The sequence below is a fragment of the Diadema antillarum genome, unplaced genomic scaffold (assembly GCF_040938485.1).
Source record: "Diadema antillarum isolate AM-2024a unplaced genomic scaffold, OU_Dant_1.0 seq00000954_RagTag, whole genome shotgun sequence".
Classification (NCBI taxonomy): Eukaryota; Metazoa; Echinodermata; class Echinoidea; order Diadematoida; family Diadematidae; genus Diadema; species Diadema antillarum.
Window position 1 is genome coordinate 152989 of NW_027271802.1, and position 12674 is coordinate 165662.

The 12674-nt window shown below is 40.4% G+C and overlaps 1 protein-coding gene across 1 annotated transcript in view; it reads left to right on the forward strand.

Annotated features, from left to right (window-relative positions):
- LOC139741806 (GDP-mannose 4,6 dehydratase-like) overlaps positions 1-12674 on the forward strand; it is a 103487-nt gene that overhangs the window by 63487 nt on the left and 27326 nt on the right. Inside the window, 1 exon segment of the mRNA XM_071652391.1 lies at positions 3582-3678. Within this exon segment, the coding sequence (XP_071508492.1) occupies positions 3582-3678 (97 nt within the window).

The window sequence follows — 12674 nt, forward strand, 5'->3', positions numbered from 1 at the left end:
TTACATTTAGGGTGATTCAGGTAGAAACTGAGATGTAAGCGTGTGTTTTTAGACAGTGAAGTGGGGATGAGCTGCCTGTGTTTCATCTTTAATGTTTTCCTTTTTGATTCTTCCTAAAGCAGCACCACTTCAGTTAGAAAAAAAAGAGAGTTTATTTTGGTAGAAACTGTTGAAGAATTTGTTCTCTATGATGACAAGTCTGGAAATAGAGCTCCTTACATTTTGATGTTTAGGATATATGAACAAGCAGTAGTAGGTAGAATTAAAGTAGAAAACTTTGTTGAAGACCCATTTACTGTGCAAGGCACAGACACAAACATGGTCAAGTGGGGCTATATATTTTGATTGAAAAATGAGATTATGCTGTACTTGAAAGATATATTTTGGGACGTATCTGGTTACCAAAAAAAAAAAAAAAAAAAGGAAGAAATGTATTCTCAGAGTGGTTTTGTCCAAATCTTCTCTCTAGTATACATTATATATGGCATTTTGATATTTTTGCTGGGTAAGTTACAAGTAAAAGGCATGCTGAATATTTTCAAAGGATTTGTTTGTTTGTTTGTTTTTTACCAGTGTCAAGTTAGGGTGCTCACATCCATCTAGAAGCTTCACACGATAGGGTTAATCAACTTGTGTGCTTGTTCACGAGGCAAAGATTGTTTATCAGATTTGAGCGAAATCAGCTGGGTCAAAGGTCACATGACCTTAACTAGAAATCTTTACTTCATCCAAGAAAGTGCAATGGTATTAAGAGTTGGGAGGAGGGATCATAATGAATAGACAATTGTATCTATAGGTGAATTGATAGAGAATGAGGGTCAAAGGTCGCGATCAAATATCACCAAGTTTTGACTAAGGATGTCACTGGCAGCCGTTACATTAGCGAGAAATGTCCTCTGATGATGCAGTATGGTTAGGAAGAAAGAAACGTACAAACTGTATGCTCAATTATGTAAATGGGGTCAAAGGGCAATCTTTAAATTTAAAGGCCTAGATCAGTGAACATCATGTGAGGGTTGGCAGTAGTCTTGATGGAATGCAGCACGTACGTGAGAAGGTAGAGGCATCCCAAGTTGACTTGCTGTAGTGTTTTCCTCTAGTTTCCTTTTTTCCCCATTTTTTCTGTTTTAATCTAGTTTTATTTTTGTGTCTCCGTCACAAAATTGAAAGTGGCGTGGATTATTTCAGACATGTACACGGAGAGGGCGATACCTGATTCTTTCTATTTGTTTGGTCAGAAAGCACTCTGGACTGAAGAGCTCTTTTCCTGGTGTCGCGTATCGTGCACCCCTCTTTGTTTAGATAGGTATTGGCCGCCATCGATGGATCTGTCTGTGTAAACAAAGAGAGAGGATCGTAAGAACAAGCTAATGAAATTCAATATGAATGATATTGCCGATATATGAGCTTGAATACACTGAAGCTGGCTCTCCCACAAGGTAACTTTGGCGTAAGCGATTGGAGCGTGTAGCACACTGGCGTGAGCCGTCGCAGGATGGGTCACGTGGGGTGTAAAAAGACGCAAAAACCTGGATATCGTTTCTGTTTGCATTCGTGAACGTCAAAGTGGCGTGACAGTAAATCATGTAGCAAGAGCACAAAGCAATATACAGTGAAAAGGGTCACCAAAAGAGAGCATTCATGTGGACTTCCAGTGAATACATCTCCCCCTGCTGAATGGTTCCTTGTGAGGTTGTTTTTGTTTATGTTTTTGGAAGCATCACATTCACTCTAAGCAGTTTGAGCTGAAACTGAGTGTTTGTGCGAATGATTATGAATATCATTATTCAACACCTTAATGCACCATTCATATCATGACCTGTTCTGATGTTAACCCGTTGAGGACGAGTCCCGAGTACACTCGGGCAGGTGTCTATAGGAAATGCGTGTTGTAGCAAAATCAGTCCGTCCTCAACGGGTTAAGAGTACATGTAAATGTAAACATCCTCTCTGAAGAGGCTACCCTGGGGAAGTGAGACAATATTACTATAATTCTTGCAGGCACATACCCTGAAATAAGACTATCAAACTAATAAGAGGTACACTTGTATATATGCCTCTTTCATATGCACAACTGTAGTCTGTTTGGAACAGAACATACATTGTAGGAGTGGTACATACAACTCTTCTGGAAATTAAATAATGCACCGTCTCATTTCAATCTGGCATTGTGTGGCATGGTGTGGTTTGGTTTGGTTTTGTTCAGTTTGCTTTTGAGCATTCGAATTCGGCCATAGCTGCCAAATCTGCCTAGTTCTGCTGGAAGCTGCGGGAGAACTTGAATTATCTTGTCATCTCCTGGCAAGAGACTGCATAGACTCCCCTCATTTATGAATGATACATTTGCCCGATGAGAGGCAGGGACCGCACACGAATCTCACAAAGTGTTCTATAGAGCCTCCCAAACTTTTGAGTGTGAATGTTGGCAGCCTTCCAGTGGCTGCATGCTATACAACACCTGAAAAGAATGTACAATGTAGCTATCCGATTGGTCGATTGCCCATCACGTGACACGCAGTTAACCCGTTGAGGACGAGTACCGAGTGTACATTGTACTCGGGCAGTTGTCTATGGGAAATGCGTGTTGTAACAAAATCAGTCCCTCCTCAAAGGGTTATAAGTACATGTACCATCGCACACTATGGCTATCAGCTGTGCAATTTTGTTTGAGCAAAAATTGATAGCACATGGCTGACGTCACCAATTTCCGTCGACTCCCGTGTTAAACTCACGATTGACTCAAAGTTTTTGTTCTATTGCACGGCTCTGATGTCACAATAAACAAACATTTGCCGCGTGCACCCAACAATTATAAGCGTGCTTACAAGCATGTTCTTTTGTCACTCAATTCTGTAAACAACTTCAACCGGTCGGTTTCCCCTACATACGTACATGGCTGACTGTGACTGTGCAGCCACTCATTCACCTTTCACAGAAAATGGTTGCCATTTCTGTGCTAACTTCAAGAATCTGTGTGGACCACATCTGTTGACGTTCGAGGTGTTGTATAAAACAAATAGTGCATGGTCTTTACTCATGCACTGGAACAAGATTTCGCACTCGGTGAAAGATGAGGTGCACTATTCAACTCGGTTTCACCTCGTTGAATAGAGTGCCTGCTATCTTTCACTTCATGTGAAATCTTGCACCGTCGCACTCGTGACCATTCACTATAAATGCAGTGTACATTGTATGTAGCTCTCCCTTCTCACGAGAGCATTTAAACTCCTTCCATGCACACTCAACCATTTGCGCTTTATGAACACGAAGGAGTGTGATTAAAAACCCACCCCTGAGATGTGCTAAGACCGATGCAGCCACATTGATTATCATGGTGGTCATATTCTTCTTCAGAGTTTGCAACTCAGCAGGATATATACAGGTATGTTAACTCAAAGTGTTGAAGGTGGATTGAGAGCCTTTGAATCTACTGTTATCTCTCTTTTTTATTTGTAAGAAAGTGACTAATGAGTGTCATGTTTTACAGCATAATTGTCCAGACATATCATATGCAGTGATGAAAAATTTAATGAATTTGTCACAAATGAGGATTTTGATTGATTGCTCTCATTGATATCCAGATGGGAAGGCAAGGGGACGGATGAAGTCGGAAAAGACTCCAAGAGCGGCGCAGTCCGGGTGCGTGTGAACCCCAAGTACTACAGGCCGACGGAAGTGGTAAGTGACAGCGAGCTGTAACTCGACACTGCTCCATACACATAAACATTGCAAAAAACGTGTTAATCTGTCTATGCACTTCTACTTTTCAACAGCTGGATGAGTGGACCAATAGGTATGCACTGTTTCTGCACAAAACACCCATTTTCTTGTTTCCTGTTTCAATATCCGTTCACCTGTGCATTTCTTTTTCGACTCACTATTTGCAGACATGGTTAGATTCCATCACACTTTGGTAGATACCTAAGGTTCAAAAGTCACACAGACTTCCTGTAAATGATAGGAGGGCAATTGAGTGAAAGCAGAAATGCTTGCCCATGATTTTTTTTTCTCTTCCTGTAATATGTAAGGTTCTTCCTTGTGAGGACATTCTGTTCATTTCATTGTGTTCTGTTCCATCCCCGTGCATAAATATCACAGCAGAAAGATGCAATAAATACTTTGGTAGATTTATTACTCACAGGTTATCATTTTCAACTTCTGTTAGCCTCCATATATTTCTTCACTTGACCTAGAACTGGATGAGAGATAATCCGAAGGAGAACACAAACCTCTTAATAAAATGTGAGAGTTCAGATTTTGTTAGACACACATGTGAGGGAATCTAATATAAATGTTGTCTGTGCAGGAGAAGTTATTTCATGGAAAGAGCAAGTGTGACTTGGGAAGGGAATCATGACTTGGGATCATCTGAACTCAGACTACGACAACGCAGAGGTTGGGCTTCAAGCACGCATGAAGCTTTGGTGATCTGATGGAATTTGGGGAAAAATTACCTTCATACTTCATTAGAATCATTGGTATAACATTTCTTACAATGTATGCATTCAAAATAGTATGATGTTCTCTGATTTTTTTTTTTTGCTTTCTTTTTTTTAATAACTCCTTATGTACCACGCTCACACGCCTGACTCAGTCGACGGCGTGTCAACTTCACATATTCTGCTCAAATGCACATACCCGCCCAAACCGATCGATAATTCACCAAATGTTACATACAGCATACACGTATACATGTACTTGCCAACTCTACCGCATTTGACGGTAGACTACCGCATTTGAAAGATTTCATTAGCATTCAAGCTAGCGCTGCTCGCATAGGCATCCTGGATTCTACCGCTTTCTCACATGAAAATGTTGGCAAGTATGCATACAGTACAGTGAAAGCGTTTCTTGTTATTCCATTCCTGTCACATGTAGCTTACATTTCATGTGGTGATTGACTATCAAGCAGTGTTCCCTACTGGATTTGCGAGTAAATTCTATGAAGTTTCTGTCACTGTTTTGTGTGCAAAAGTCATGCCTCTACAATAATATACATTGTAGCTACTGGTCATTTGAAAGCAAAACAATTATGATAGATTTGTCATACAATCTACATCAAATCAAAGCTTTGTATTTCTCTACAACTTTGCTCATTACACTTCCAGGGTAACAAAAATCTATAAAAGTTATATACATGTAGATCTGAAAAACAGAATGTTTCTCCAAGGCATGATTACGTTGCTGTCTCAGAATAATGTGGCACAGAGGGGGGTTTACACCAAGGTTCATAAAGAGATAAACACCATAAGGAGTTATCCACAAGAACACCATACACATTACATATTGTAGGTTATAAACTACCTTCTGCTATGTCAGATGCTGGAACACTCACTATGGTTTTAAAGCTATTCTTTATCAAACCTCACTCTTTTGATGTGTATGTCATTGAAGGCATGGAAGAAAAAACATACGTGTGTTTTGTGATGGCCTGCTGTCTATCAAACCTGTCCAAAATAGTGAAACCGTTCTTTTTCTCACAATCAGTGCACTACACGTATGTTCACTTAATATTACTCCTCACGACTTTTGCAGCAGTCCATTTGAGTTCATTTCACCTCACCTTGTCCAGGTAGAAGTTCTTGATGAGATACATCACTGCAAGGCCTGTCATGATGAAAATTAAAAGTGTTTCCATTTTTAGTCTTATGTATCAGTGGTCATGCACTCTGCTTCCTCTTAACCTGTTGAGGATGGGCTGATTTTACTGCAACACGCGTTTCCCATAGACACCTGCCCGAGTATACTTGGACTCGTCCTCAGTGGGTTAATTTGATATCTTGTCTATCACCTTGCTATCACTACACAGACCCAATAGAGTTAAACTTTAGGGACGATATGCTGTCAGGATATGTTTTTGCCAAGAATCAGGAATCGGAAGTTAATGTTCTTTCTCTCTTTTTTTCTATCTTTTACTTGAACGCTGGAGGTTGTGTGTAGTCCGCTTTACTTTTACGTCATTGTGCCATATCATTTTGACCAATCACAGCATAAATGCTTACATTGTTTCCATTCCTGTTTGCCTCACAGTTTGACATTGCATGGGACATACATTGTACATGTTAAGATATTGCATGCCTAAACGTTTCTGATTATTTTCTTCAAAACCTATCATTCATTTAATTGTTCGTTATTATTAAGCACATCAGAAGCTTTTGCAACGCAGAAGAATATACAAGTACATTGTATGTCTATAGGTTTTGCGCTTTATAAATTGACATATTATTATTATTATCATTATTCACAGAATGGTACAACCTTCTCCCCACCCCACCCCCATCCCCATTGCTAAAAATGCAGGATGACCCAGTCATTTGCATAGATGCATGCTTAATAAGGGAAAACAGAATAATATACAATGTAGATGATGAATGGAGTGGTCTTACCTGTTCTCCCAGTCAAAACTTTCATGGGGAATAACAGGTTGCCAGTAGAATGGCTTGGCAAGCTCGTGTTAAGTGCAAGGACACACACACAGGGTTGAACACTTGTTGAACATAAGGTGCGTTCACACTGATGGTGAAATATTGTGGTATTTCATGCAGTATTTTGTAAATATGAACATAAATACACCATGAAATACCTACATGTAGCAAAATGCCGAGGTATTTAGAATGGTGATTTAAGCTTCACACAAAATATGCATTCAAGATGTGAATGTGAATCATGTGTATTCATGTCGCAAAATACCATTAGTCATACAGCAGTATGTTTCTCAGGTTACCTGACACACTTTATGTCTTGACCCATTGGAAATACATACATGTATGTTAAATGCTAACCAGAAATACTGCAGGTGGTGTTTCATGCATGAGAACGGTATCAAGTGAATTACCACAGTATCTATTACAGTCATGTGGCATTTCGACAATGAGAACAGTGGTAACAAATTGCTGCGGTATTAAATACCACTGTCAGTAATTCCAGTATGAATGCACCTATTCACTCCAACCTCCAATGACCTCCAGTGAATAGTGGGATGTTATTAACCCTTAATGCGCCCAGGGCATGTAGCTGTGGCTTGCTGGCCTTTTCAACGTTTATTTCGTTTATCCCTCCAAACCCTATTCAGTGCTATTGTAAGTAAAGCCCCCGTTCCACTATGCCGTTCTCGCTACGATTTGACAATTTTCTCAGGTCGGGAAGGATCGGGTAAAACCTGACCCAATCTGGACACAGTACGATGTTAGAACGCTCTAAGTACGCTGCAGTTACGACTACCAAGTGCTTGCTACGCTCTTACTACGATGATCGGGAATTAGACATTGCGATCTCTGCCGCTGCCGGTACGCTTTAGAACGATGTAGCTACGCTGTTAGTGCGATGTTGCCGATGTTATCCGATCAATGCACGCTGTATCTACGCTCTGAACGATCTATATGAGCTTATCACGCTGATACCCCATTCAGAGAGCTGAAAAGTGCCCGATGTGCCCCGATGTACCCCGATTCGACTGTGGGTCAGCAGTCAGTCAACTTATTAGCATGCAGAACCGAAGAAATATACTGTGGACCTCGAAGATTCATTCTTCTTTTTTTACTTTTGATTTTCAAAGTTGTTGTTGCTTCGTTATTCTCACTACTCTTTCTTCATCAGCGAGCCCGTGCTTCTGTGCCTCCAGTGCCCTGGTTATGACCCACCATTTCCCTCTCCTCTCCCCTCCTCCCTCCCCCCCCCCCCCCCCCCCCCCCCCCCTTGTCCATCTCGGACTTACTACCTTCTTCACTACTATATCTTTCTATCCTCTCATCAATTGTTTCCTTACAAGAGAGCCGCCATGTGTTTGTTAATGTGCGTCCGTATGTGTGCATGTATGTGTGTATTACTCTGTCTGTCTTTTTTTTTTTTTTTTGCTACCGCTTAGGGAAATTTGTTGTTGTTTTTTGCAATTATATATTTTTCTCTATGAGGGGACTGCATTCTAATACTACAAGCTCTGCTTTTTAGCAGTCCCCTCCATTTCCAGCAATATTTTGTATGCATTTACCACAGTGACGTAACTGTTATTTGTATCTCTGTTGATAATTTGCCTGTATCTCTTTTACAATGTTGTTCTGTTCATCGCATTGTGGTACTGATTTCATGACGTCTGTGTATATGAGCGTTTCTTTGTATATTTTATTATTTGTTTGTTGGAAGTGAAATAAATCAACTTGAAGAGCCTCCTCAACTCACGGTTCTTTTGCAGCAATGCACTGTATAAACAAAGACGTGCTGATTTTTCAAAGGATTTTTCTTGATGTCCTTGCTTTTATATTCCGTCTTCCTCCAGTTGTAGATGATTTCATATTCTTCAAAATTCTGCTATGTCCTTTTCCTCCTCTTTCAGCATCACGTGCAGTCTCTCTTTCTTCGCCTTTTGGGTAGCTGCTTCACTGCTTTCTTCTCTTCTTTTTCTTCATCTCTTCTTCTTCTTCGAAAATTACAGCTAAAATTACTTCCCGTTCTTGTGCCGATGTTACTACGCTCAGAAAGACCTTGTTACGCTCATCCCGCTGCGTTTGCGCCGTCATTACGCTTTCCCCGCTGCGTTTACGCTGTCACTACGCTCTCCCCGCTTGCCGTACGATTAAAAATATGTCAATTTTGGTCGGGGAGATCGGGAAGAAATTTTGAACCGGTTCAAAATTTCCTCCCGATCTGAAAAACTGCCCGCTCCAACCCCGACTTCCACACGCTACTGCTACGATGCTTCCGATCCCCGTACGCTTTTGCCGCTCTCTCCCGATCTGCTAGATCGGGACAGATCGGGGTCCAAATCGTGATAGTGGAACGGGGGCTTTAGCCAGCCCACTGAGATATACTTTAGCAGTGTGCCCCAGTCTGACAGGAAAGCCACGGTGAAACAACAGGGAGTAAAAGTATTCTTGGTGAAAAATTAGAATTAAAGGTATTATTAATCTTTATTCATCTGGCAGTTAGTTTCCAGACATCTGTACCAATTGATGAACTCCAGGTTTGTGCTCAAGGTTAGGGCTTGCTGCTTGTTCTTCCCCCACACCCCTTCACTGGTGCTGTTGCTGTTTTACTCTTTTCCTATTCTTTATCCCTTTGTTGTTCCTTATGTTGTTTGATGTTGCCTCCCTATTCATCTTTATCCTTCACAGGTTGCCCCCTATGATCCTTGGGATCATCACTACTAACCCACCTCTACCTTTTGTCTGTCCACCCTCCTGCTTTAATCCCCTCCCTTTACTTGTTGGGCTCCTTGCCCATGACTTCCAACCAATCCCTTTTGTTTTCTTTGTTCTGTGTCCCTAAGCCCTCCCCTGACTGTTCTTGTTTTGTGTAGTCCTTATATGTCATTGCTTTCCCTGCCTGTTTGTCATTTTGCCTCTGACGAAGATTCTGCTCGGATCAAAAGCTCAGGCCCCTTTTGACTCCAACCGGTGAATAAATCACTCCCGTGATGTGCCAAACAAACATACAGATAGCACAATGTAGATTTCTCATTGGATTTCATTAGGGTGCTTTAGCCCTTTCTGTACATCTTTGTGCACTATTATGTTACTTGCCAAACCTTCTTACAGGCATTTACAGGGATGGTAGTTTTTGTTGAATTGGGGTATTCAGATTTTAACTTTTAGCAAGAGAATTAGAAACCACTTAAGAAATATGAAAGAGCATATATGTACAATTCTAAGAGGAATGCAAAGTTTATTTATTGAAAATTGGTTTTGAAAAAAAAAAAAACAAGGAGGTCCTAATGAAAGGTGGGACCCACCTTTCATTAGGACCACTTTGCTTTACTTTGTTTTGTGATATACATTGTATCAGCCATTTCAAAACCGATTTTCATCAAATAAATGTTGAATTCGTTGTAGAATGTATGCTGTACCGTATGTCCCAAAAAAAATTACAACGGGACCCTCCGCAATGATATCTTTAAACATAGTGAATCAATCCAAATACAAATTCAGGGTATGAAACTATATCTCATTGCGCACATCTTACAGAAAACCCCATTCGATTGGCTTCAGTGGTCGAAGAGAAATGAGGAATTTTGTAGAGGATGTCAAGAATCTCTTCCCTCCAAGTTCTGTCTATTGTATTCACACACAAAAGCATTGAAGTGCTAAACTTGGAAGAATCAGACTCATGACATGCTTTACAACTTTTCACATTTCTCTGTGACCGCTTAACCAAATTGAATGGGGTTTTCTGCGATATAGAGCTAAGATGTTATTTTTTAAGACCCTGAAGTAGCATTTAGACAGTTTAATCATATTGGGTGTTATCAATGCGAAAATTTGATTGTAATTTTTTGGGGGGACATACACTGTACTGTAGCTTCCATAACCTTCTAATTATGAAGTGTCATTTTTTTTTTCAATGCGTCTGCCCCTCCAAATGAAATTTGTAAGTTTGTAACTGCTGATGTATAATTTAACAAACATGTTGGAAATGACGACAGGTTTGAGGCCGTGATTCCTTTTTTCTGACATGTTTGTTAAATCATAGATCAGTAATTGTCATCTTACCAATTTCATTTGTAGAGGGAGACAAAATGAATGAAAATGAATGAAAAAATTCACACCTCAACCTTCACCCCGTTGCTTAATATTCTCTTGTTTTCAGGTTTCTAATTATCTTGCAAAAAGTTGGAAACCTGAAGCCCCATCTCAAGCAAAACTATACCATCCCTTTAATGAGAGATGTATGCCCCCCCCCCCCCCACACACACACACACATGCTCAAACCCAAACACAAACTTGACTGTTCTGAGTCAAACAGCCCACTGACATTATGTATGATGCAATACTCTCATTGTGACTGCGTGGAATAAGAGGCTTTACATAACCACAAATAGCTGACATTTAGAATCAGGTCTTTCAGAGCTCAGCCCTTAACCTAGCTAGGCCTGAGTGTACTCGGGCAGGTATCTATGGAAGATGCATGTTATAGTGAAATCTGTCAGTGGATGTAGGTTGCCTAATCCTTTAATCCCTATTGTCACATCATAGCCTTCCTGTTGTAGGGGAGGCACATTATCACACCTGAGTGGGCTGGCTTTAAACTTGGGATTACAATAGCTCAAGTTTGGAGGCATCTATGACTGAATGCTGATGATAATGGACAGGAAGTTGCAGCTTAGTGCCTGGGAACTTAACCTGTTGCAGACATGCTGATTTTTTCTGTAACATGCATTTCCCAAAGACACCTGCCTGAGTATACTTGGGGACTAGTCTTCAGCAGGTTAAAGGGTTAATAGTCAGTGAAGCATACAATGTCTACCAGAGGGGAAGTGCCTTTTAGCTAGCAAAGTTGAGGAAGAGTGAACAAAAGGGTTTGTAATTGAAAGGTCTATTATGAGGTCTAGTCTAGGCCTACATGTATATTATGAGATCCTGTCTAGGCCCTGCTACTGACAGATGCAGGTACCAGAATGGTCATCTTACACTGTCCCATACAGGGCCCAGACCTGTGTAAGTTTCCAGGCTTATACATTGTAGATGCAAATAACCATGGGGACACAGGAACAATTTGTATTTGTACCTATTTACATATCTATTGCAAATCTTTATCCAGAGTGGCCTGATCAGCATAAAATGTATAAACAGCATGAAATGGACAAATAAATTTCAAAACGATATACATGTAAAGTAGACACACAGATCAAGTATTTAAATAAGATAATATCATACAATCATACAGATTTAAAATAGACTAGCTGCCGGTCTTCCTCATGGCTCTGTTTTCGTTAAAAGCCATGGAACATGAACAACAACATTAACTGTAGAAGCTTACTTTGCAAGATCACCCTCCCATTTATACAGTCATTCAATTAAAAGATTGCTGTGTGATCAGAGTCATATCAACTTAGTGTAGATCTGACCATGGAAAGCACTTTTAGTTCATAAAAATGATGGGTTTCATCAATTATTAGCAAGTGTACACATGTTGCACGTCAATGAAATGAACTTTCATATGACGTGCAGTTGTCTGTACCAATTTCTATGCCTTGAGATTGTTCTTGAAATAGTCTCATCATTTTTATTCTGATGGAAAGACCTATTGATGATTAAATACTTTTCTCCTGATAAAGTTATACATTGTAAGCAGTATTATGGAAGTGTATTTGGAAATGTAAAACTTTCCGTGAATTTTTTACATGTGGGAATCAGACATTTCTGTAACGCCGGGGGGGGGGGGGGGGGGGGGGGGGGGGGGGGGGGGGGGCTGTTTCTCTATAAGAAAGCTCTGAAATAAATCTTAAGTTACATTTACTGGCAAATGATCTTGGGGCAATTTTGGGATCAAGCAGTAGCCAGAGAAGTTAGTAACTGTTTCACTAAACCATTTGGGACCAATATTTTGCACCCACCTTGCCATGTACTAGAACCACGCTTCTCAACCTTTTTTTTTTTTTTTTTTTACCCCGAGGCCCACTTCAGCTCCTGTAGATTCATGTATTTCCGAGGCCCAGGTAGATCAAATACAAATCTTTTTTATTCAATTTTTGGCCAATATCGTGGCTCTCCTAACAGAGCTTTGCAGCCTACCAGTGGGCCGCTGCCCACCAGTTGAGAAGCATGGTTCTAGAACACATCTTGAATTTCTATGTATCCTGTAAACTAGATATGATCTGATCTGTCCCAACTTCAGGCCCGTTGTTTGGCTCAATTTAGTTCCCGTGTTAGTACAACAGAGCCCAGATGGTTATTACACTATGA